This window comes from Drosophila obscura, unplaced genomic scaffold (genome assembly GCF_018151105.1).
Source record: "Drosophila obscura isolate BZ-5 IFL unplaced genomic scaffold, ASM1815110v1 contig_206, whole genome shotgun sequence".
Taxonomy (NCBI): domain Eukaryota; kingdom Metazoa; phylum Arthropoda; class Insecta; order Diptera; family Drosophilidae; genus Drosophila; species Drosophila obscura.
This window is the reverse complement of record NW_024542797.1, coordinates 58926-82912: the sequence shown is the minus strand read 5'-3', so window position 1 is coordinate 82912 and position 23987 is coordinate 58926. Positions and strand designations below refer to the sequence as shown.

The 23987-nt window shown below is 41.3% G+C and overlaps 5 protein-coding genes across 6 annotated transcripts; 3 read left to right on the top strand and 2 right to left on the bottom strand.

Annotated features, from left to right (window-relative positions):
• The first annotated feature begins 2625 nt into the window (after positions 1 to 2625).
• Positions 2626 to 3208, top strand: LOC121404478. Its single transcript, XM_041594014.1, has 2 exons — positions 2626 to 3107; positions 3190 to 3208. The coding sequence occupies exons 1-2, from the start codon at positions 2626 to 2628 to the stop codon at positions 3206 to 3208; spliced, it is 501 nt and encodes a 166-aa protein (XP_041449948.1).
• An 89-nt stretch (positions 3209 to 3297) lies between these two features.
• Positions 3298 to 7838, top strand: LOC111078344. Its single transcript, XM_041594013.1, has 3 exons — positions 3298 to 3413; positions 6050 to 6336; positions 6712 to 7838. Exons 1-3 carry the CDS (start codon positions 3298 to 3300, stop codon positions 7836 to 7838), a joined length of 1530 nt encoding a protein of 509 aa, XP_041449947.1.
• Positions 7839 to 14309: 6471 nt separating this feature from the next.
• On the top strand, positions 14310 to 15347 carry LOC111081986. The gene is made up of 3 exons (XM_022378157.2): positions 14310 to 14597; positions 14653 to 14999; positions 15063 to 15347. The coding sequence occupies exons 1-3, from the start codon at positions 14375 to 14377 to the stop codon at positions 15294 to 15296; spliced, it is 804 nt and encodes a 267-aa protein (XP_022233849.2). The 5' UTR covers positions 14310 to 14374; the 3' UTR covers positions 15297 to 15347.
• Positions 15348 to 19244: 3897 nt separating this feature from the next.
• On the bottom strand, positions 19245 to 21491 carry LOC121404474. Of its 2 annotated transcripts, none has more exons than XM_041594009.1 (3): positions 20858 to 21491; positions 20185 to 20683; positions 19245 to 20020 (listed from the first exon to the last, which is right to left on the bottom strand). In XM_041594009.1, exons 1-3 carry the CDS (start codon positions 20912 to 20914, stop codon positions 19461 to 19463), a joined length of 1116 nt encoding a protein of 371 aa, XP_041449943.1. In that variant the 5' UTR covers positions 20915 to 21491; the 3' UTR covers positions 19245 to 19460. The 2 variants fall into 2 exon arrangements, with proteins under 2 accessions (XP_041449943.1, XP_041449944.1); XM_041594010.1 differs by lacking the exon at positions 20858 to 21491 and adding an exon at positions 20741 to 20822.
• Positions 21492 to 21536: 45 nt separating this feature from the next.
• LOC121404477 lies at positions 21537 to 23499 on the bottom strand. Its single transcript, XM_041594012.1, has 3 exons — positions 23398 to 23499; positions 22740 to 23238; positions 21537 to 22564 (listed from the first exon to the last, which is right to left on the bottom strand). The coding sequence occupies exons 1-3, from the start codon at positions 23452 to 23454 to the stop codon at positions 21537 to 21539; spliced, it is 1584 nt and encodes a 527-aa protein (XP_041449946.1). The 5' UTR covers positions 23455 to 23499.
• Between the last annotated feature and the right edge of the window lie 488 nt (positions 23500 to 23987).

Here is a 23987-nt window from a genome sequence, read left to right as displayed (position 1 = left end):
AAAGTAATGACATTTCATCGCTCCAGCCCCCTTTTGGCTCCATATAGCCTCTGCGGTGGTTCTCTTGAGAGAATTACCTTGGTTGATGATCTTGGTGTTAAATTAGACCCAAAGTTGAAGTTTTCTGAACACATTTCTACCATGGTAAATAAGGCCATGGGTGTGCTTGGGTTTATAAAGAGGTGGTCAAAGGAATTTGACGACCCCTATATAACGAAGACTCTCTATATCTCGCTTGTTCGTCCGATTTTAGAATACGGCTCTTGTGTATGGTGCCCTCAGTACAAAGTACACCAGGACCGTATAGAATCAGTCCAGAAAAACTTTTTACTTTTTGCTCTGCGTGGCCTTAACTGGGATGCAGGTGTGAGACTGCCATCTTATCCTCGTAGATTGCTTTTAATAAACCTTCCAACCTTAGTTAGTCGTAGAAAAATGCTTGGTGTGATTTTTATGCACAACCTGATCAAGGGTGATGTAGATAGCCCTGACTTGTTGAGCCGCATAAACTTTACGATTCCTATTAGATCTACTAGAAACTTCATTCCTCTTTTCCTTCCGCTTTGTAGATCGAATTATTCCTTGCACGAACCATTTAGGGTACTTTGCTCGGACTTCAATTCCCTTTACCACATAATATCAACTACTAATTCCCTTCCTCTTCTTAAATCACTAATACTAACATACCTTTCCCGTAATTAGTTATATTTTTTAGCTATCTTTGCATGCTTAGCTCTTTGAGTTGTGTTTAGCTCTAATTTTCCTCGAATTTTAGTCTAACACCTATCTTTCCTGCATGCTCGCGATCGGTTCGGTAACACGCGTCGCGCGTCATGCGGCAGCGCCCCTCGGTCGGTTGGGCGGGAGGAGGGCTGCGTTTCTGCCTGGGTTCCGCGCGTAACAGGCTTCGGCTTGGTGTCGCATGGGCCACTTGATGGTGCAGTCATTGCATATCAACGTCCAGACAAAAAAAAAAAAAAATACGATAATTCCAGGCCGCCCATCGAATCGGAAGGTAACGATCAGCGGCAACATAATTAAAATCATCGTCCTCATGACATTAATGGTCCTTACAACAGAAGGACAAAATATTGAAATAAATCCGATTAAGTCCAGAAACGGATACCTCATATTTAAAACGGGATCAATCGACCTCCCGATTAACTATGAATACCATTACTTAACAGTTAATGTAACAAAAACCGAAGAAACCTATCAAAACCTTTTAGTAATGGCTAATAAATTTCAAAATGTAATCCAAGTAAAATACCTAGTAGATAAATTAAATAGGGAAATAAATGGCTTAAAAATTACTAAACGCAACAAGAGAGGCCTAATAAATATCGTAGGTACCGCCTATAAATACTTATTTGGCACATTAGATCAAGAAGATAGGAAATAATCAGAACAGAGAATAGAAAATCTCGCCTCACATAGCATCCAAACAAACGAACTAAATTTAGTTATAGAAGTAGTAAACCACGGAATTGAGATAATAAACCAATTAAACGAAGAAAACAACAAAAATCAACAATTAGAAATTAGAATACATAGAGGATATAGAAACGGGAATGCAACTAACTAGACTTGGTATTTTCAACCCAAAACTACTAGAACAAGATTACCTGAAACAAATAAATTCTGAGATATTATTAAATATTAAAACTTCTACATGGCTAAAAGTTGATACAAACGAAATCTATATAATCTCAAATATTCCGAGCGAAATTGCTAATATCCCAGTATTCAAAATTGTACCATATCCAGATAACCAAAATAATATTTTAACGGAATTAATATTCGATAAATATTATAGTTACGAAGACAAAATATATAGCATAGAAACTAAGCAAATAATAGAAGACAATTGTATAAAAGGGATTTTAAAACAAAAACCCACTAAATGTCCATACACAAGTCCATCCTTTATATAAAAAGTTCGAGAAGTAAAAAACAGTACAAGCAGTCAAAAGGCTCTTTTGGTTTTAAATGTTTATAAATTACAAAAGGGGCCGAAGTGGGGTGTAAACCAGCATCTCCTCAAAACATTGGTGACCCCGACGTGATCTTGCTTCTCGTCTTGCCGCATATCTTACTTTCGATATTCATTGCTCTCTTGCCGCTGCAGCAGAGACACTAAATACATGTACAGACATATGTACATACATATTTCGTACACGGGCTCGACTGAGCGCTACTCTCTATCGATCTTATCGCGTTATTTAGCAGATCGGCTAGAATAACCAAGCTGTTTGGTGCATATCAGTGCCAAGCACAACCGTTTGCTTAGAAAAGAAGCCGTCGAGCCGATACCTACATACTTACATACATATGTGAATGCAAGTGCCGCTACAATCGATCTCGCAATACATACACATACACAAGCCGCTGCACGCATAAAAACGGTAATCGCATTCTCGCACTGCCCACTCTGTGACATTCGCAGTGGTCAAGGGCAAAGCTCTCCTCCATAACTGGAGTTTGGTGACAGGCCGGAGTACATCGAGCACTCAACAAAACGTACCAACCTAACATAACCTCGCCAACAACAGAATGGAAAATTCGACAAGTGAAAAAGACTTTTGCAAAGCCAAACGCGCTTCTGTTCAACGTCAACTATTAGCAATGAACGAATTCTTCAGCGCCGGTGAGATGATCAGCTTTGACGAGGCGGACTTGATGGTGCGTATAGAATCTGTGGAGAGCATGAAGGTCGAGTTTGAAATCAGCCAGTCAAAGCTAGAAAAATTAGATTTGCTCGAGCTTTCAACGGACTCCCGCTCAGACTTCGAAAAGGTTTACTGGAAGATCAAAGCCACTCTCGCTCGTCAACTGGATGTACTCACTAAGGGACATATGACGGACGCCAACTCAACAACTATACCACGCTTTGCTGAAAGTACGCACACACTTGCTCACTCGTTCAACCGTAAGTCTCGCCTGCCGGAATTGCAGCTGCCCAGGTTCAGCGGATCCTACGAGGATTGGCCGGATTTTTACGCCATGTACAAGACTGTCATAGGCAGCAATGAGGACCTGAGTAAGATTGAGAAATTTCAGCATTTACGTGCGTGCTTAGATGGTGCTGCTCTCAACACAATCAAATCGTTAGAGCCTGTCGACGTAAATTACGACAAGGCGTTGGAGTTACTCATAAGGCGTTTTGATAATAAGTTGCTACACTTTCAGGGCCACGTGCGAGCTATAATCGGACTGTCAGGTGTTGAAAAGGGATCAGCAGAGGCGTTGCGTGAGTTGAGTGACAAAATTAACTCTCATCTTCGGGCGCTTAGCACCATGTCAACAACTGAGGAGCTGGCTGATGGATTACTTATACACACAATATCGCACAAGCTCGATCAGCACACCCAGGAAAAGTGGCAGGAGGCGCTTGCAACGGATAAGCTACCCAGGTGGACGGATATGTCGGCGTTCTTAGAAAAGAGATGCCGCATGATGGAAAACTTGAAAGGCGCTACGGTACCTACACCTAGCCACCAGGTGGGCAGAAATCTACAAAAGTCGAACCGTAACACATTCATTGCATCTTCATCTAACAATTACCAGCAAATTTGTAATTTTTGCGACTCAAAAGAGCATTTTCTTGCAAAATGCCCGTTGTTTTTCAATCTGTCCCCAAGTTTGCGCCACAAAGAGGCTAAGCGGTTGCATCTTTGCCTAAACTGCTTGCGCAAAGGCCATGGCTTGCAGCAATGTCGCTCAGGTCACTGCAGGCACTGTCAAAAAAAACATCATTCGTTGCTGCACATGAGCCCCACCACAACTCAATCATCTGCCCTGTGTACACCAAGCTTGCAGTCTGCAACCACGATCCAGCCTCACGCATCGTCTACAGGGAATCCATCATCTTCAACTCTCGTCAGCACTACGCTTGAATTCACACCTGAAGCCACGAATGCCCAGCCTGCAGACTACGTGGTGCTTCCAACCGCCATCATATATGCCAAGAGCCACTCAGGTGTATTCATACCCTGTCGTGCATTACTTGATTCTGGATCTCAGCTCAACTTTATCACTGCTCGTCTAGTTAAGCACCTCCAACTCAAAACTCATCATGTTGCCGTATCAATATCTGGTATAGGTGAATCAACCCTATCTTCTAACATGTCCACTGACATCTCAGCGCAGTCAAGTGATAGGAGCTTCAGCACATCATTTTCAGCAGTCGTTACTCGCACTATAACGGATTATCAACCCCATTTTGGATTAGACATCTCTGGGTGGAATATCCCCAAAAACAAATCGCTCGCGGATCCAACGTTTTTCAAATCTCAGAGAATAGATTTATTACTTGGTGCCGGACTATTTTTCGATCTCCTCTGCATCGGCCAAATTCGAATGGCGGATAACCTACCAACTCTCCAAAAGACCAAGCTCGGATGGATTGCGTTTGGCGGTCTCTCTCGCGTACACAAAAAACACACATCCCTATCAGCCCTTTGCAAGGAAACTAATCCATGGGAGGATTCACTGTCGGATATTGTAAAACGATTTTGGAAAGTCGACAATTGCTGCGGTACAACCCCTGTGCTCTCTGATGAAGACGCGCTATGTGAGCAGCTATTTCTCCAAGGTTACACGCGACCTAAGTCAGGGCAGTATTCAGTTAGGCTTCCAGCAAAGCTCAGCTTCGACACGCTAGGAGACTCATATCAACGTGCTCTACGACGTTTCAAGTCGCTGGAAAACAAATTGGCCAAAAATCACCAGTTGAAGGAGAGCTGTTCTGCATTCATGCGCGAATACATCGACTTGGGCCACATGTCTTTGGCGTCCAAGCAGCAGCTTGTCCCACAATTCTATTTACCCCACCACTGCGTAGAAAAGCCAGATAGCTCAACCACCAAATTACGCGTCGTTTTTGATGGATCAGCCAAATCCACATCAGGCGCATCTCTGAATGATCTCTTGCATACAGGCCCAGCAATTCAACCCAAATTATTTAACATTTTAATTAAGTTTCGATTCTTTAAGGTTGCCATGTGCGGTAACATCTGTAAGATGTACCGCTGCGTCCGAATAATGCATCCAGACAAATTCCTGCAATGCATCTTATGGCGTGATCATCAAAATGAAAGTATAAGGACGTACACCTTGGATACAGTAACGTATGGAACCAAACCCGCTGCGTTTCTAGCAATTCGAGCGATGCAGCAGCTGGCCCACGACGAAGCCTACCTTTCCACTAGCTGCAAAAATAGTTTGTCGCGACTTCTATGTAGACGATTTAATCTCTGGAGGGGACTCAATAGAAGAAGCCATTCAGATCAGACAGCAAGTAAAACTGCTACTGGCAAAAGGTCACTTTCCAATCAGAAAGTGGTGCTCAAACGAGCCTGATGCATTAAAAGGAGAAAGCGAATCTGATTGTGAGAAACTAATGGAGTTCAAGGATGGCACCAACATTGCAAAGGCGCTTGGTTTAGCTTGGAGCCCTAGCTCTGATTGCCTGCTTTTCAATATTGCTGAAATCGTACCTCAAGGATCAGTCACAAAGCGGAGCATATTATCAATGATAGCTAGATTTTACGATCCGCTCGGATTGATCGCTCCCATCGTTACCAGGTTAAAGCAGGTTTCTCCAAGCACTGTGGAAGGAAAAGGTCAATTGGGACGAATGCCTGTCGCAGTCGCTGCACTCCGAATGGATCAAACTCATATCGCAGCTCTCATTTGTCAGCAGCTTGAAATTTTCTCGTTTTGTATTGATGCCGCTGGCTACTTATGAGCTGCATGGATTTTGCGACGCCAGCACAGCCGCTTATGGTGCTTGCGTATTTGTCAGATCCGAAATGCAAGGGGTATTTTCATCACATTTGCTATGCTCTAAATCAAGGGTCGCCCCGTTAAAGACGCTGACAATCCCAAAGCTTGAGCTGGCAGCCGCACTTTTATTATCAGAGCTCATAGGAAACATCGCGAAGTGCATTCAGTTCGAATGCAAATATTATTGCTGGACCGATTCAACAGTAGCGCTTGCATGGATTCGTGAATCACCTTCAAAGTTTAACGTCTTTGTATCCAACAGGGTATCACAAACACAGGAGCGGACCGGGGGCATGACCTGGCGTCATGTACCCTCTCAGCTGAACCCTGCGGACATTTTATCACGTGGATGCACACCTCTGGAACTTATGGACTCACAGCTATGGCATAATGGACCCCCATTCATACAGGCCGCTAGCTCTACTTGGCCTCAAAACGTCGCCTATCCCTTTGAGCTTCCAGAGCGACGCCAGAAAGCGCTGGTACTATCAACGAAGACGGACCTATCGACATCTTGTAAATTCAACAACACATTTGCCAAGTTACAGCGTACGTTCGCATACGTGTATCGATTTATAGCACTAAAAAGATCTGATTCGACGAATTCAAAAGGCCCACTCACTCCAAATGAGATCAAGTGCGGAACGCATTTACTTATAAAAAACATTCAACTTACGCACTTCGCAGAGGAATACAAAGCACTCAGCTTAGAAAAGCCGCTTCCAACAAGAAGCAAACTTCGTTCTTTGTGCCCACTGTTGGACGCTGAGGGACTCTTGCGCATCGGCGGGCGCCTTCAGAACTCAGTCTTGGAATATGAAGCAAAGCATCCGTTATTGTTGCCTAAACGCCACCCGGTTACAGCAGCTATAATCACACATTATCATTTGGAATTTCTTCATGCTGGTCCGCAATTCCTTCTAGCAACACTCCGCCAGCGATACTGGCCCATCGGAGGTCTCAAGGCTGTCTCGAACATCATCAACAGGTGCGTTCGCTGCTTTCGAATGCGACCTAAACTTCTGGAGCAAGTCATGGCCCCGCTACCAGCTGAGCGTGTGCAGCCAAGTCCGACGTTTCACGTAACTGGCATCGACTTTTGCGGTCCTTTCTACGTAAAATCAGAGGTCAGCAATCGCTCACCAACGAAGTGCTACATCTCAATTTTTATATGCTTTGCAGCGAAAGCAACGCATTTAGAGTTGGTAGAGGACCTGTCCACGTTCATCAGCCTTCGAGGGAAACCGCATACAATATGGACAGACAACGCCACAAATTTCGTGGGTGCTCGCAATGAGCTGAAGGAACTGCGCGACCTGTTTATAAGCGATCCACAGCGCAATGAAATTGTTTGCAATTGCATAGCACTGGGAGTCAACTGGAAATTCATACCGCCCCGTTCGCCACATTTTGGAGGATTGTTGGAGGCTGCTGTTAAGTCAGCAAAATATCACTTTTACCGCGTCGTTGGAAATTCTCTTCTCTCATTCAACGAATTCCGAACTCTCATCTGTCAAATATCCGCAATGCTTAATTCAAGACCGCTTTGCTCTATTACAGAAAACCCGAATGATTTGGAGATACTCACGCCTGGACACTTCATCTGGTGCAAAGCCAATGCCACTATCAACGAGCCACACATAACGCACCTAAGCATAGGTCGCCTCAGCCGTTGGCAGCGAATATGTCACATGCAGCAATCATTTTGGAAGAAGTGGAGTACATCGTATTTGTCGTTGCTCCAAGAGCGCGGGAAATGGCGATCGTCCAAGCAAAATCTTCAGGCCGGCAGCATCGTGCTGCTCAAGGAGGACAATGCACCACCGCTCAGGTGGCCGCTTGGTCGAGTCGACAGCGTCATCACTGGTGACGACGGCATTGTGAGAATAGCAATTATTCGTACACAAAATGGCCTGGTCAAGAGAGCCATTGCCAAAATCGCCGTTCTGCCAATCGAGACCACATCGGTTGAAAGCTTGTATCTTCCAACGGGGGCAGCAGAACGCCATCAAGATATATTAGATCTCTACCTCTTAAAATCACGACATTGAAGTCACACACTATTATTTTTAAATATCATTGTAAATTTCATATAAGAAGATACCCCAACACCTGAATAAACAACGCATGATTCGTCCATACCGAGATCAACAGGAAGTCCCATGCAACCCAAAACTCGGGAATGCAATAGAACGTCGCTGACAAATACGTTATCAGCTCGTTCCCACACTCCACACTATGACTAGTTCAGAATCAGTCCCACACTCCAATAGAAGGGAGAACTCTTGTAAACAAGTGAGTTCTCAAGATGAAAGCTGACACCAATCACCAGCTGTGGCTGCCTGTTTCATCCAAGCCGACGCATCTCCCAAGCCTCCCACACATAGGGCAACGCATCGCTTATCAGCCGCTCTCACCAAAGCAGCGCCTCTCGCAAGTGAAGCTTCGTCTCTCTCAGGCGAAGCCATCATCATGTTTTTGTTTTTGAATAGAAATATTTTTGTTGAGACTCTTAATTCTAAAATAAATTCTTATCTTAAAATAAAACCTTTTTATATCTAAATTAATTTTAACATTTTCGGAAGCCATTATCAATTTTTCCTTAACGTTTTTTGTTATGTTAAAATGTTCTTTTATAATGTTTAAAAATATTATTTCCAGCTCTTTCAGTTCATTTTTGAACTGTGCAGAAGGTTTTATGAGTCCACCATGCGAGACCTCATCTACGTAGGTAAATGTCGAATTTTCGGCAAACTCATTGGAAAGTCGCAGTTTTTTGATAACATAGCCTGCTAGGTACTCAATGGCATCCTCCGTTAGCTCGTCTAGCTCAGTTTCTGGTGCTATGTTGTTATCAATGTCTACCACAAAATCTTCATATTCGTTCTCCTTGTTGTGTTGACTTAGGTCTGCTTGAGTAGTTATGTCTAGGTTCAACCAAGTGTCAGAATTGTCTTCGTCAACATTTTGATTGTTTGACAATAATTCAGTATTCTTGGCTGAATAAAAAAAAAGATTATTAAAAAATGATAATAATAAAAAATAAAACATGGTAAATCACAAAACAAAACACAAAATACAGAACACAGAACAAACCTACAAACAATCACAAACAATCACGATCAAAACTTTTCTGGCTGAAACATAGAGCTAAACATTTGACAATTAGTATTTTTAAATTCAATTATTAATTAATAGAGTGTTTCAATTTTGTCATACCTGTTATATATTTTCTTAGCCTATACTTAAATTGAAGTGGAGTCGGATGGTCAAACTGTCCACCTTTAGACCGCATGGCGCCAAAAAAATTCTCCACAATGTCTTGGTTAAGACGACTTGTTAAAATATAACGAATCTCGTACTTCTCCGATAAATATCCATGCAAACCAGGAAGGGATGCATTGTTAACTAAAATACCTTTTTGGAACGGAAGCTTATGAGCTTTGCCAACTATCTCCGTGCGCATAATCTCAGACATTTTAGCCAAAATGCTTCGTTGAACTTCGATTTGTTGGCCATAGGGCTGCGTCGCTTCAATGGAATTTGCTGTTAATAATTTCGAATTGAAAACGTCAAACCAATCATTGAATATTTTGAAGAGATCAGCGGTTTCGCATGCGTTCTCTACTTCATAGCACAACGCATAGCATCGTCTAATGGCGCTAGCGGTTGTATTGGAGAACAGTTGTGTTGCCAATTTGACCTTCTGTTTAGCCAACGAACCAATATTGATGTTATTATCGGTAATCTTGAACAATATTGACACATCTGATTTAGCACAGTGGCTGATTGTCTGCTGGACTGTCGTCTTAGTCAGTCTATTTCCGTTGATGACTAATCCGGAGTGGACATAGTGGTTACGGATCAACTTTACCAGATGGGTAGTATCCGAAAAAACAAATACTTTCAATTCTTCATCCGCTGGATGGCTAAACCAGGTCTTTGCTAAACAAAAAAAATGTTTGAAATATCTCTTTTGTATAATTTTGTATAAGAAACTTACTCTCCGATATGCCAAGCTCCCTCCATAATCTTTGATTTCCAGCGCCCAAATCAGAAACAATGGCAACAACAGGATAACCTCTTTTGTGAAGCTTATTTATAATTGATAGCAAAGTATCCGCGTCCATTCGAGCATTGAAATCAAAGTATACTGGCTGCTTCCAAGATTTTTTCAAGCCACGAGCTATGGCCAGTTGAACATAGTTGCTCGGCTCATACACAACATCCGCTGAGCTGTCATACTCGAAAGCAGCAGCAACCTTCATTTCATCGAAGGACAAAACGCAGAGCTTATCCACTTCGGACATTTCCTCATTTTCCATGAGGTCTATCACTACGTCTAGCGTACCGGCATTAATTTTCACATCTGCCAACCATCTATATAATGTTGCCCGACTCGGCAAAGGAAATTCTTTTCTATATAGATGGCAGATGGGCAGATGGCAGCAGAAATGTCTGTTGTATTAAATACAGCTCTCTTCCCTCCACTCTTCAAAATACTTATTTGCGTCTCGGTGAAAAAAATTTCCTAAAGATTTGTTTAATTCCTCGTACTCTCCAAGTTGCTGGCGTAAAGATAGCATCTCCTTCTCCATAAGGCGAAGTTGTTTTTTCAGGCTTTTGTTCTCCATAATTATGTTACGATTTATCAACTTTTCGCTACATTACAAGTAAATTATTGTTTTATTTATTTAAACACGGTTAGCTTACTCTGTTTGCGTGCTCGAATCGGCGTAGCCTAATTGTAAAATATTTGGTTCAGGCTCTGGGTCTCTTTCCGGAACAGCATCGTCATTTAGGCGCCTTCTTTTAAAGACTTGGCCTTTTTTTGGAGCTGACTTCCACTCCGAAGCTTTAAAATGCGTGTCGCAAATTTTGGAGTTCTCTCCCAGGCTGCAGCCTAGAGATTTCTCCCACAGTTCTCTTCTCACATTACATTTTGGTGCCTTTATCAATTTCACACCGAGCACGTGCTTGCGGCAAACGCGGCAATATGTCATTTTTTTTTAAACAAGGGTTAAGGTTTGGCAATAAATTTGTCCGTACCGAACCTTTCACTACAACAAGCGACCGCGCACTGAACGTTAAGGTCCTCAAACCCGAACGATTCGGCAGCCGACGAGACCACCTTATATAATTGCATCATGTATCAGCCGAAGCCGAAAGCTTAAGGAGATAAGCTTTAAGCTTCCCAACAGAGGTCTCGAGATTAATAACCCGAGAACAAGAAGACAGTTCCGTTTGAGACTTTCTAACATTGAGTTGGGGAATTCATTATCATATCCTATGTTCTATTATATAAGTTCGGTTAAATAAAATATCTTTTTAAAAACCTACTTTTAAACTCGGGAATTCTTATTATATATACTGTATGGTTAGTGGCGAAACCTAACAAATCGCTCTAACCAGGTTCCTAAACTTAGTGTTGAAAAAGTTATTATTTTTAGTTTAGTCTCACAATTGAGATTTTACTTTATATAATGAATAATGTTTAACCGATTGTTTATGGCGATAACTGAATATCGATGGGTGTATGATCTCTTGAGAAAAAAGAAGAAGACGAACACGCGGAATAGAAAGAAATATTTTTTAAGTCGTAAATTGTAAGAGAAATATGAAATAAACACAGAAATGCGCAACGGAATGAACACAATAAAAGAAAGAGTGATGGGTAGTCAATCCAGCGCCTTTCGAGCCGGATAATACAGTTAATATTCCACAGGTACAACAACACTTATAGAATAGGTTGAATCCTTGCCAAGCTCTGAAGGAACATATATTGAAGAATATCGCCAATTAGACAATTTGGAGGCAATAAGACCTACAGAGAAAAATAAAGTTGAATACTTCGTGCCTCATCATCCGGTTATTCGCACAGATAGTTTAACGACCAAATTACGGGTCGTATTTTGTGCCTCTTGTAAGTCTAGCAACGGCATGTCACTGAACGACACGACCTTAGTTGGTCTAACTTTGCAACCTGATCTGTTCGAGACATTGACCAGGTTTCGTTTCTATAGATACGCTCGTACGGCCAATATCAAGAAAATGTACCGACAAATATTGGTCAAGGAACCACACAGAAACTATCAGTGCATCTTATGGCGAGGCAACGTTTCGGAGCTAATCCAAGTGCTACGCTTAAATACGGTCACTTATGGGACAAATTCTGCACCGTTGCCGGCAGTACGTTGCCTGTATTACTTGGCAGATAGGTACGCTGAAAGATTTCCATTAGCTAGAGAGGCGGGGAAGCGAAGTTTCTATATGGATAATATGCTCTGTGGAGCGAATGCAGAAGAAGAATTGACAAGGTTAAAAGGCAAGTGACCGCATTATTGGGCCTAGGGAAGTTCGAGCTGCACAAATGGCGCAGCAATTATCAGGAATTGGACAACAATACTGACCTAGAGCCTTTAAGGCAAAAAACATAGGACGCAGCTAAAACTTTGGAAATATATTGGTCAAGTCTAGAGGACAAATTCCACTTCTCTTATAACATAAAAATCTCCTCGATCGCCACGAAACGATCAATGTTGTCCGAGTTGGCTCAGATATTTAATCCGTTAGGGTTCTTGAGTCCGTTGCTAATCTTGGGCAAAATCTTCATTCAGGAACTTTCTTCTAAAGCAGGATTGGGACGAGGAGCTATCAGCGAGCTACTCAACGCAATGGCGTCGATATATGGAAGAACTGAAACTAATTGATAAATGTTCAATCCCACGATCCTCCATTCCTCCTCCAGACCTATGCACGTTAGAGCTTTTTGGGTTTTCTGACGCATCCTACACAGCTTAAGGCGGCGTCATTTTAGCTCGTGTAAGGGATCAAAGTGGCGGAAGTTCAGTGCGACTAGTAGCGGCAAAGTCCAAGGTCGCCCGTGTTAGGGTAACATCATTGACACGGCTAGAGTTGCAAGGCGCACTGTTAGTGGCCAAGCTAATGACAAAGGATTGCTTCTGTCTGCATTTACAGGTAGAAGGGGTTATTTTACGGATTCCACAATTGTGTTGAATTGGCTATCGTCACATGCCGTCGTTGGACCACCTTCGATGTCAACAGTGTGGCTCAAATACAAGAGCTTACACGGGTGCAGGATTGGTTCAAGGTCGACACAAAGTCGAAGCCTGCAGATATTATATCTAGGGGATTATTGGTGACAGAATTAAGCAAGTCAACGATGTGGCGGAACGGTCCGGACTTTTTAATAGATTCAGGAGAGGAGGAAGATAAAATGTAAGTTTTCGCTGACAATTAGTAAGGTAGAGAGCATCCTTTGCGAGGATGCAAATTTGCAAATGATTTCCTCAAACTGCAACGAGTCTTTAGCTACATTTTTCGCTGGCGTAGAATATCGTTGAGATCGGACTCAAATGAAACAGGCAACCTTACTGCAGCTGAAATGGAGGGCGGATTACGCTATATTGTTTACAATGTGCATCAGTTGAGTTTTCACGAAGAATTCACTAAGCTAAAAGAGGTAAAGGTGATAAAATCAGCAAGAACTCAAAGTTTAAGTCCTTTCTTAAGAGAGGAGGAAGGAATAAGTATTATTCGAGTCGGGGGAAGGTTGATCAATGCCGAATTGTTATTTGACACAAGGCAATCCATCTTAATGCCTAGTAAACTCATAGCGGTGAATGCGCTCGTTGAATTCAAACATCGAAGGAATTTACATGCCGCAGCACAATCATTATGCGCCTTTTTGCGGCAGAGATATGGATAATCGATTGCAGGAAACTTGCCAGCAAGGTGCTCCGTGGATTGAGCTCAATTTTGCTACAACGCTACCAATTTTTGTAGGCGCTTCACTAGAGCTAAACAGAGTTTTCGCCCAGTCAGCAGCTCATTGACGACGAATGCAGTCAGCGAGGAGTCAAGTTTCACTTCATCCCCCCGCGCTCGCAGCACTTTGGAGGATTATAAGAGACCGCCGGGAAGGTGGCCAAACAGCTGCTGGTGAACCGGTGGTCATCGGAATATCTGACGTTGCTGCAGATGCGAACAAAGTGGAACACTCTAGCCAACAACATTCAAATTGGCACACTGGTCCTTATTGCTGAGGACAATGCGCCACCCGGACAATGGCTGCTGGGAAGAGTTGCAGAGTTACACACAGGAGAGGATGGGGCAGTTCGGGTTGTAAGACTCAAGACCAAAACTGGAATCATTAAGCGCAACATACACAAGCTCTGCCCACTGCCGACCGATGCAGATGATCTTAATGTTGGAAGGAGCTTCCAAGGTGGGGAGAATGTTGACGCCACTTAATATATTATATCAGCTTAATGAACTTTAGCAATGTTAACATGAATTTGTCAATTAATTTGAACTTGGCGCTAAAGCCTAGTACTCAGACGCGCTAAATTTTCCGTCGACCGAAATCAGGAATGATGTTCGTATGAAACCGATAAGAAATCATCCCTGTTTTTCGGTCGACCGAAAATTTCGTAGCAGGCATTTCGCAGACCGGTACTCAGTTCCGAAAAAATGGAATTCGATACATACTAGAAAAGCAACCGATGGTATTTTCCCATCTCGATCGGAAATTTGAAATATTTCATTTTCCGTCGTCTAATGACAAATGACAGGACACAAAAACGCACACAACACACAGACTTTAAATATGGAGGGAAAGGTATTAAAAAACAAGCGGCTTGCCGAGTTCTCACAGGAGTGCAAAATACTTGTAATAAAGTCGGTAGCGAAAAGGCCAGTGATATGGGACCTGGCCAATAAAAAACATTTCGACTCCATAGCAACCAAAAATGCTTGGGATTCTGTGGCTAGAGATATAAACAAGGACGGTAAATATAATTTAGGTCAGTTATTTATTTATTGATAGTAGCACTTGTGCTCCAGTGACTATTTGCAAATTGGCTTGGAAGTCTCTGAAGGATAGCTACCGCTACCATATAAAGTCGGCAAGCAAGAGCAAGAGTGGTAGTGCAGGAGGGATCCAAATGGAGAACCCAGTGGCGAATGACGGTGTGGAGTGGATGTTTGCTCCACACATGTCATTTTTGCCCGACATTTCTGCACAGAGGCGTACGTTTGCCTTCGACTTCTTGCCCAAGGATGAGAGCAGCTTAGCCGGGCTGGATGACGCTGCAGTATGCGGCACCTCGTATTTGGAGACACAGTGGGCCGCGGGCGAGAAGGATTTAGAGAAGGAGCTGGATGATCTCAGTAGCTCAACGTATTCTTATGTAAGTAGAATACCTCGACTTAGTTATAAACGTAATTTTTAATTCCCAAACTATTTTTCACAGGAAAGGAAAGCAAAGAAGCGATCTCCGCCAAAAAATTCCTCATGTGCATCCCATGTTTGTGAGATTTTCGGAAAATTCGGAAATTCTGGTGAATCCAGAAGTACCAATAAATCCAGATTTGGCATACTGGAATTCCATGCTCAACTCGTTGCCGTTGGAGGACAAGGCAGAAGTCGAGGAGGATATAACCCAGTATTTAATACAAAAGAAGAGGTCATTAAGAAAATCTTCTGAGCAAATGTAGTAGCTATAAGCTTTAGTAAAATGTATTCTTTAATATGAAATACAAAAATTAACATTCCTAATTTATAATGTTTTGAACGCCAGCAGCTTTATGTTGCCAAGAAACCGACCCAGCAGGGCTGTTGACATAATTTTTTAAATTATTTCTTATTGCCTTGCTGTAGTCCAGACGGCGACCGCGGCAACAGGGCCGGAGATCGGCCAATACAGTGTGCGCCTGAATTAATGAATCTTCATTAATGGCATATGTTTTGGGACCTGTGCGCATTAAGAAGTTGTGCAGCGAACAACAGGCAGCCACAATCTTTTAAGACTTTTCGGGTACTCTTTTCAGCCGCTCGTATTCCAACAAAAAGTCCAGCCTCGATCACGATCTCCGCTTCCTTCCCTATCGATATTATCTCTACGATCTATTCTAATATATTCTACTCGCAACTCCGCTGCATGTATCGAGTTGGTGAACGATACCTACGCGCGCTCCTTAATATTTAAATGGTGTCTCTCTAAGTATTTACAGTACTCTACTTATATTACTACACTACATTCCAGATTTTTTTCATAATGATAGAAAATAAAGTTTTTAACGTAAATTACCTTAAATGTCGGATTATATCCGTGTTCTTCGATAATTTCCGCCCCAAATGAAGTCATTTGGAAACAGACATTGTATTTTTGAGTGTTCGCTAGAAAATGTCGTGATTCTAAGGTTTCGCCATAAAGCAGGGAGCACAATGGCTCTGGTGGCGGGACCAATAATGGCAATTTCACTTTACCACTAAGGCAGCACAAACCAGGCGTTTCACCAGCATACTTCAATGCTCCACAATGCTGGCAAACAACGTCCATTGGACCAATGCAAACTAAACGATGCAAGCTGTAGTCGATGGTGCAATCATACAGAAACGCTGCTCGATTCAAATCAATACTTGAACCATTTCTTCTTGCACTTCGAAGATTATTCCTCTGTTCATCTGTACGACAAGCTCGACGATTTCTCGTTTCTAACCTAGCCGTTTCACGGGCCTCTCTTTGCTCTTGTGTTTGAGAAGCACGAAGCACGCTGTTCTCGTGCAATTTCTCGTTCTCCATCAGATAATTGACTCGCGATATTCCGTTGCCTAATTGCATTACGGCTTCGCTGGGAAAGATTAGATCTTCTAGGACGCGGCATTGTTATTAAAATGTGCACTCGCATAAAACCACCAAACTGATTTTTTATTCCCTAAATTCCGTTCCTTTCCGATGATTTTATGTTTTTACTGTAGAATAAATCTTAGGTATTATTTTCGGGAATTAAAAATTTAATAATTAATAAATAATTTTCGAAAATTAATGTCTAAAACAAACAAATATAACAGTAACTGAACTTTGTAGACATTTTACAAAAAATAAATTTCTGAACGCACACATGATGTCTTCAGAAAAAAATAAAGTTGTGGCTTAAAGGTCTCAGCAACCACGGCCATAAGCTCCAAAAAAAAAAAAATATGTGTTATACTATTTGACAGGATTGGACAACAAATGTTTGACATGTAATAAACAAATCAGCACCTATTAAAATGATTAAGTATTCATTACACATATCGAGTTTTCATTGTTTTTAACATGTATTCTGCTATTCGGGACGGAAACAAATCCAACATATCAAAAACCATGGCAATCGGTCCAGCCGTTCTCGAGTTATAAGTGTTGCATTACGGCTTCGCTGGGAAAGATTAGATCTTCTAGGATGAAGAAGACATTTTACATGTTCATGGCCTTGTCGCTCCCTTTCGTGACATATTTGCAAATGTATTTAATTGACTTGACCGAATTGCAATACTCAACATTACAATGTGCTTTGAATGTTTTGGAAAGAAGTGGCGAATATGGAACAATCCAACTGTTGTCAACTACGAAATCGTTTCCTTTCACTTTAGTTGTGATAGTTCTACCATTATCATCGGGTGATCGACGCCGATACAATGGATAACCATCGTTGCCTGTAATGGTCTCTGCCGTCAATTTTCGTGGATACCGTTTGGAACACTTGCCGTCGACCATGCACGGTGATTGTCGGTTGATAGTGCCACACGGTCCATGAATCATATTCGTGACTACAACATCATGTAGGTCTGGATCGGTTTCAGGAGCAGGAATCTCCGCACATATGATGTCATCTATTTGATCTGGCCGAATTCTTTCGACTAACCAAATCAGAATGTGAGCATGCGGTAGGCCTCGTTTTTGCCATTCGATTGAATACATCCAGCATTGAGTATTCCCAAAGACGTGTTGCTTAACAATGTAATTCATTAGTGACCGAATTTTTTGCCTGTGAACACGTGCGGTGATGTCGTGTTGATCACTTGATGTTTGTCCGGGAAGCAGCAATTGAATAATTTCTATCCATTTCGGATTACATGTAAATGTAATGAATAGATCTGGCCGACCATAATGACGAACATATGTCATTGCATCTTGCGCATATTCATGCAAATGACGCGGGCTACCTATGTATGTCGCCGGTAAAATAGTCAATCGACCAACAAAATGCAACGAATCGTCTAGCGCTGTCCGCGTCATGCGGGACTGGATAGTTTTTGATGACGTTATATTTTTTGTCATCAGGCAAGATTCCTTTATCTGTGCATTTATGACCGAGAAAGGTCACTTCATGCATAAAAAATGAACATTTTTGTAGATGTAACTTAAGGTTGTGTTTCCTACATACCTCAAAAATATCTTGTAAGTTTTCGAGCATATGTTTTTCAGAACAACCAATGACTATAAGATTGTCCATATATAGGAACGCTTGCGAAGATTCAAGTCCAGAGAATGCAATAGTCATCATTCTCTGAAATGAATTTGGCGCTATTTTTAAACCAAAAGGTAGTCGCGTGAAGCGATATGAGCCATTGCTTGTTGAAAAAGACGTTATATTACGTGAACTTTCTTCTAGTTCAATTTGATGAAAACCTGACATTAAATCAAGGCATGAGAAGTATTTTGCTCTACCTAGTTGATCCAAAATATCATCAATTCTAGGTAATGGAAATTTATCTGTAAATTAACGTAAATTACCTTAAATGTCGGATTATATCCGTGTTCTTCGATAATTTCCGCCCCAAATTAAGTCATTTGAAAACAGACATTGTATTTTTGAATGTTCGCCAGATAATTGTCGTGATTCTAGCGTTTCGCCATAAAGCAGGGAGCACAATGGCTCTGGTGGCGGGACCAATAATGGCAATTTCACTTTACCACTATGGCAGCACAAGCCAGGCGTTTCACCAGCAAACTTCATTGCTCCACAATGCTGGAAAACAACGTCCATTGGATGCGTCCAATGCAAACTAAACGATGCAAGCTGTAGTCGATAGTGCAATCATACAGAAACGCTGCTCGATTCAAATCAATACTTGAACCATTTCTTCTTGCACTTCGAAGATTATTCCTCTGTTCACCTGTACGATAAGCTCGATGATTTCTCGTTTCTAACCTAGCCGTTTCACGTGCTGCCTCTCTTTGCTCTTGTGTTTGAGAAGCACGAATTAAGGCCCTTCTTTGCTCCATACCAACGCGGCGCTGTTCTCGTGCAATTTCTCGTTCTCCATCAGATAATTGACTCGCGATATTCCGTTGCCTAATTGCATTACGGCTTCGCTGGGAAAGATTAGATCTTCTAGGACGCGGCATTGTTATTAAAATGTGCACTCGCATAAAACCACCAAACTGATTTTTTATTCCCTAAATTCCACTCCTTTCCGATGATTTTATGTTTTTACTGTAGAATAAAACTTAGGTATTATTTTCGGGAATTAAAAATTAAATAATTAATAAATAATTTTCGAAAACTAATGTCTAAAACAAACAAATATAACAGTACCTGAACTTTGTAGACATTTGTTAGATTGTTTTACTATTATTATCGTTAACCTACAATTGTATTTACATTTACTCTTGCATATTGTATAAAATATCGTAATAAGTTTCGATAGATCTAGTTCTGCGAATTAGAACTACGTGGAATTAGGTCAGAGAGGGAATATTACTAGTATTGTTAACCCACATAATATCGACTCTTGCACCTTGCCACTAACCATACAGGAGCAGGAATCTCCGCACATATGATGTCATCTATTTGATCTGGCCGAATTCTTTCGACTAACCAAATCAGAATGTGAGCATGCGGTAGGCCTCGTTTTTGCCATTCGATTGAATACATCCAAAGACGTGTTGCTTAACAATGTAATTCATTAGTGACCGAATTTTTTGCCTGAAAACACGTGCGGTGATGTCGTGTCGATCACTTGATGTTTGTCCGGGAAGCAGCAATTGAATAATTTCTATCCATTTCGGATTACATGTAAATGTTATGAATAGATCTGGCCGACCATAATGACGAACATATGTCATTGCATCTTGCGCATATTCATGAAAATGACGCGGGCTACCTATGTATGTCGCCGGTAAAATAGTCAATCGTCCAACATTTTCTGAATCTCCTTCTGTGCTAATTGCATCGCGTAAATGGATATACTCTTCCGAACGCAATTTAGCTTGATTCAACCGAATGAAAGTCAGGCGCTCCGTTTCGATTTTAACGTACATGTCAACGCAATATTGTTGAAGCAGTCGACGAAATCGCAACAAATAATTGTCAGAATTTTCACGAATCATCAAACGATATGCGTAATAATTCATCGAACTAACCTTCTTGGTAGTTTCCTCACCTGAAACAAATGCAGTAAAAATTGTATCTTAGAACCCGTAATAGGTTAACGACTCTTACAGCTACTCTCAACTAAATTAGAAATTACAACTTTGTTTGAGTACTAAAAGCAAACAGAATAAAATGTATATCAAGTTAAAATGAAAACAACAATATTGATCTTACTATTCAATGGATTAATCATTTTGATATTAAAGTGATATCCATCGTCTCCTTGCCAAAACATCAGCGGGTATTGTAACGCGTCATATGAACGGTGTGTTTCATATATTCTTTGTAGTTGCCCAGTATGGCGTCGTGTAAGTACAATATCACGTGTTTCCAAGTTTTCACCAACAATCAGGATTGCCACTTCATCGATTGTTGGAGCATTAAATGTGCGTTCATGTGTTCCAGCTGGTCTTTTATCTGCTCTGATCACAACTTTATAGTCATCACTTGGCATGCGCTCTAAAGCAGTCTTGAACAGCCTGACCAATGCATGATGTTCATGGAGCATTTGCTGCAGATCTTGGAGAATTGCTCTTTTCGTAGCTGTGTTGATCCCTTGACGCCGGTCAAGTTGTTCTTCCATATTGCCCATGAAGTATATTTGAAAGAATTTATGCTGTGCATCTTCTATAGGTTGCAATGATCCAATGCGATGGCAAATCTGGCCTTGAATCTGTGAAGTCAAAACCATAGTTATAGTTAGATTTACAAACACTTTTTTTACAAACACTTTTTTTTCAAATAATAACATGCCATTTTTATTTCAGAGACAAATACAGAAATCTAACAAACTACATTCCAGATTTTTTTTACAATGATAGAAACTAAAGTTTTTAACGTAAATTACCTTAAATGTCGGATTATATCCGTGTTCTTCGATCATTTCCGCCCCAAATGAAGTCATTTGAAAACAGACATTGTATTTTTGAGTGTTCGCCAGATAATTGTCGTGATTCTAGTGTTTCGCCATAAAGCAGGGAGCACAATGGCTCTGGTGGCGGGACCAATAATGGCAATTTCACTTTACCACTATGGCAGCACAAACCAGGCGTTTCACCAGCAAACTTCAATGCTCCACAATGCTGGCAAACAACGTCCATTGGAACAATGCAAACTAAACGATGCAAGCTGTAGTCGATGGTGCAATCTTACAGAAACGCTGCTCGATTCAAATCAATACTTGAACCATTTCTTCTTGCACTTCGAAGATTATTCCTCTGTTCATCTGTACGATAAGCTCGATGATTTCTCGTTTCTAACCTAGCCGTTTCAAGGGCTGCCTCTCTTTGCTCTTGTGTTTGAGAAGCACGAATTAAGGCCCTTCTTTGCGCTGTTCTCGTGCAATTTCTCGTTCTCCATCAGATAATTGACTCGCGATATTCCGTTGCCTAATTGCATTACGGCTTCGCTGGGAAAGATTAGATCTTCTAGGACGCGGCATTGTTATTAAAATGTGCACTCGCATAAAACCACCAAACTGATTTTTTACTGGGAAAGTTTAGATCTTCTAGGACGAAGAAGACATTTTACATGTTCATCGCCTTGTCGATCCCTTTCGTGACATATTTGCAAATGTATTTAATTGACTTGACCGAATTGCAATACTCAACATTACAATGTGCTTTGAATGTTTTGGAAAGAAGTGGCGAATATGGAACAATCCAACTGTGGTCAACTACGAAATCGTTTCCTTTCACTTTAGTTGTGATAGTTCTACCATTATCATCGGGTGATCGACGCAGATACAATGGATAACCATCGTTGCCTGTAATGGTCTCTGCCGTCAATTTTCGTGGATACCGTTTGGAACACTTGCCGTCGACCATGCACGGTGATTGTCGGTTGATAGTGCCACACGGTCCATGAATCATATTCGTGACTACAAGATCATGTAGGTCTGGATCGGTTTCAGGAGCAGGAATCTCCGCACATATGATGTCATCTATTTGATCTGGCCGAATTCTTTCGACTAACCAAATCAGAATGTGAGCATGCGGTAGGCCTCGTTTTTGCCATTCGATTGAATACATCCAGCATCGAGTATTCCCAAAGACGTGTTGCTTAACAATGTAATTCATTAGTGACCGAATTTTTTGCCTGTAAACACGTGCGGTGATGTCGTGTCGATCACTTGATGTTTGTCCGGGAAGCAGCAATTGAATAATTTCTATCCATTTCGGATTACATGTAAATGTAATGAATAGATCTGGCCGACCATAATGACGAACATATGTCATTGCATCTTGCGCATATTCATTCAAATGACGCGGGCTACCTATGTATGTCGCCGGTAAAATAGCCAATCGTCCAACATTTTCTGAATCTCCTTCTGTGCTAATTGCATCGCGTAAATGGATATACTCTTCCGAACGCAATTTAGCTTGATTCAACCGAATGAAAGTCAGGCGCTCCGTTTCGATTTTAACGTACATGTCAACGCAATATTGTTGAAGCAGTCGACGAAATCGCAACAAATAATTGTCAGAATTTTCACGAATCATCAAACGATATGCGTAATAATTCATCGAACTAACCTTCTTGGTAGTTTCCTCACCTGAAACAAATGCAGCAAAAATTGTATTTTAGAACCCGTAATAGGTTAACGACTCTTACAGCTACTCTCTACTAAATTAGAATTTACTTTTTACTTTTTACTTTTTTTGAGTACTAAAAGCAAACAGAAGAAAATGTATATCAAGTTAAAATTAAAACAACAATATTGATCTTACCATTCAATGGATTAATCATTTTGATATTAAAGTTATATCCATCGTCTCCTTGCCAAAACATCGGCGGGTATTGTAACGCGTCATATGAGCGGTGTGTTTCATATATTCTTTGTAGTTGCCCAGTATTGCGTCGTGTAAGGACAATATCATGTGTTTCCAAGTTTTCACCAACAATCAGGATTGCCACTTCATCGATTGTTGGAGCATTAAATGTGCGTTCATGTGTTCCAGCTGGTCTTTTATCTGCTCTGATCACAACTTTATAGTCATCACTTGGCATGCGCTCTAAAGCAGTCTTGAACAGCCTGACCAATGCATGATGTTCTTGAAGCATTTGCTGCAGATCTTGGAGAATTGCTCTTTTCGTAGCTGTGTTTATCCCTTGACGCCGGTCAAGTTGTTCTTCCATATTGCCCATGAAGTATATTTGCAAGAATTTATGCTGTGCATCTTCTATAGGTTGCAATGATCCAATGCGATGGCAAATCTGGCCTTGAATCTGTAAAGTCAAAACCATAGTTATAGTTAGATTTACAAACACTTTTTTTTCAAATAATAATATGCCATTTTTATTTTAGAGACAAATACAGAAATCTAACAAACTACATTCCAGATTTTTATTACAATGATAGAAAATAAAGTTTTTAAATTAAATTACCTTAAATGTCGGATTATATCCGTGTTCTTCGATAATTTCCGCCCCAAATGAAGTCATTTGGAAACAGACATTGTATTTTTGAGTGTTCGCTAGAAAATGTCGTGATTCTAAGGTTTCGCCATAAAGCAGGGAGCACAATGGCTCTGGTGGCGGGACCAATAATGGCAATTTCACTTTACCACTAAGGCAGCACAAACCAGGCGTTTCACCAGCATACTTCAATGCTCCACAATGCTGGCAAACAACGTCCATTGGACCAATGCAAACTAAACGATGCAAGCTGTAGTCGATGGTGCAATCATACAGAAACGCTGCTCGATTCAAATCAATACTTGAACCATTTCTTCTTGCACTTCGAAGATTATTCCTCTGTTCATCTGTACGACAAGCTCGACGATTTCTCGTTTCTAACCTAGCCGTTTCACGGGCCTCTCTTTGCTCTTGTGTTTGAGAAGCACGAAGCCGCGTTCTCGTGCAATTTCTCGTTCTCCATCAGATAATTGACTCGCGATATTCCGTTGCCCAATTGCATTACGGCTTCGCTGGGAAAGATTAGATCTTCTAGGACGCGGCATTGTTATTAAAATGTG

Bases quoted from the DNA above. Each gene is read 5' to 3' on its own strand.
- LOC121404478 (XM_041594014.1), top strand. From the start codon at position 2,626: ATGAACGAATTCTTCAGCGCCGGTGAGATGATCAGCTTTGACGAGGCG.
- LOC111078344 (XM_041594013.1), top strand. From the start codon at position 3,298: ATGTCAACAACTGAGGAGCTGGCTGATGGATTACTTATACACACAATA. The intron at 3,414-6,049 runs GTGGACGGATAT...TGTATCCAACAG, and splicing joins GCAACGGATAAGCTACCCAG to GGTATCACAAACACAGGAGC. The intron at 6,337-6,711 runs GTACGTTCGCAT...AATTCCTTCTAG, and splicing joins CACATTTGCCAAGTTACAGC to CAACACTCCGCCAGCGATAC.
- LOC111081986 (XM_022378157.2), top strand. From the start codon at position 14,375: ATGACAGGACACAAAAACGCACACAACACACAGACTTTAAATATGGAG. The intron at 14,598-14,652 runs GTAAATATAATT...CTTGTGCTCCAG, and splicing joins TAGAGATATAAACAAGGACG to TGACTATTTGCAAATTGGCT. The intron at 15,000-15,062 runs GTAAGTAGAATA...TATTTTTCACAG, and splicing joins GTAGCTCAACGTATTCTTAT to GAAAGGAAAGCAAAGAAGCG.
- LOC121404474 (XM_041594009.1), bottom strand. From the start codon at position 20,914: ATGACTTCATTTGGGGCGGAAATGATCGAAGAACACGGATATAATCCG. The intron at 20,684-20,857 runs GTAATTTACGTT...TTGACTTCACAG, and splicing joins GATATAATCCGACATTTAAG to ATTCAAGGCCAGATTTGCCA. The intron at 20,021-20,184 runs GTAAGATCAATA...CATTTGTTTCAG, and splicing joins AATGATTAATCCATTGAATA to GTGAGGAAACTACCAAGAAG.
- LOC121404477 (XM_041594012.1), bottom strand. From the start codon at position 23,454: ATGACTTCATTTGGGGCGGAAATTATCGAAGAACACGGATATAATCCG. The intron at 23,239-23,397 runs GTAATTTAATTT...TTGACTTTACAG, and splicing joins GATATAATCCGACATTTAAG to ATTCAAGGCCAGATTTGCCA. The intron at 22,565-22,739 runs GTAAGATCAATA...CATTTGTTTCAG, and splicing joins AATGATTAATCCATTGAATG to GTGAGGAAACTACCAAGAAG.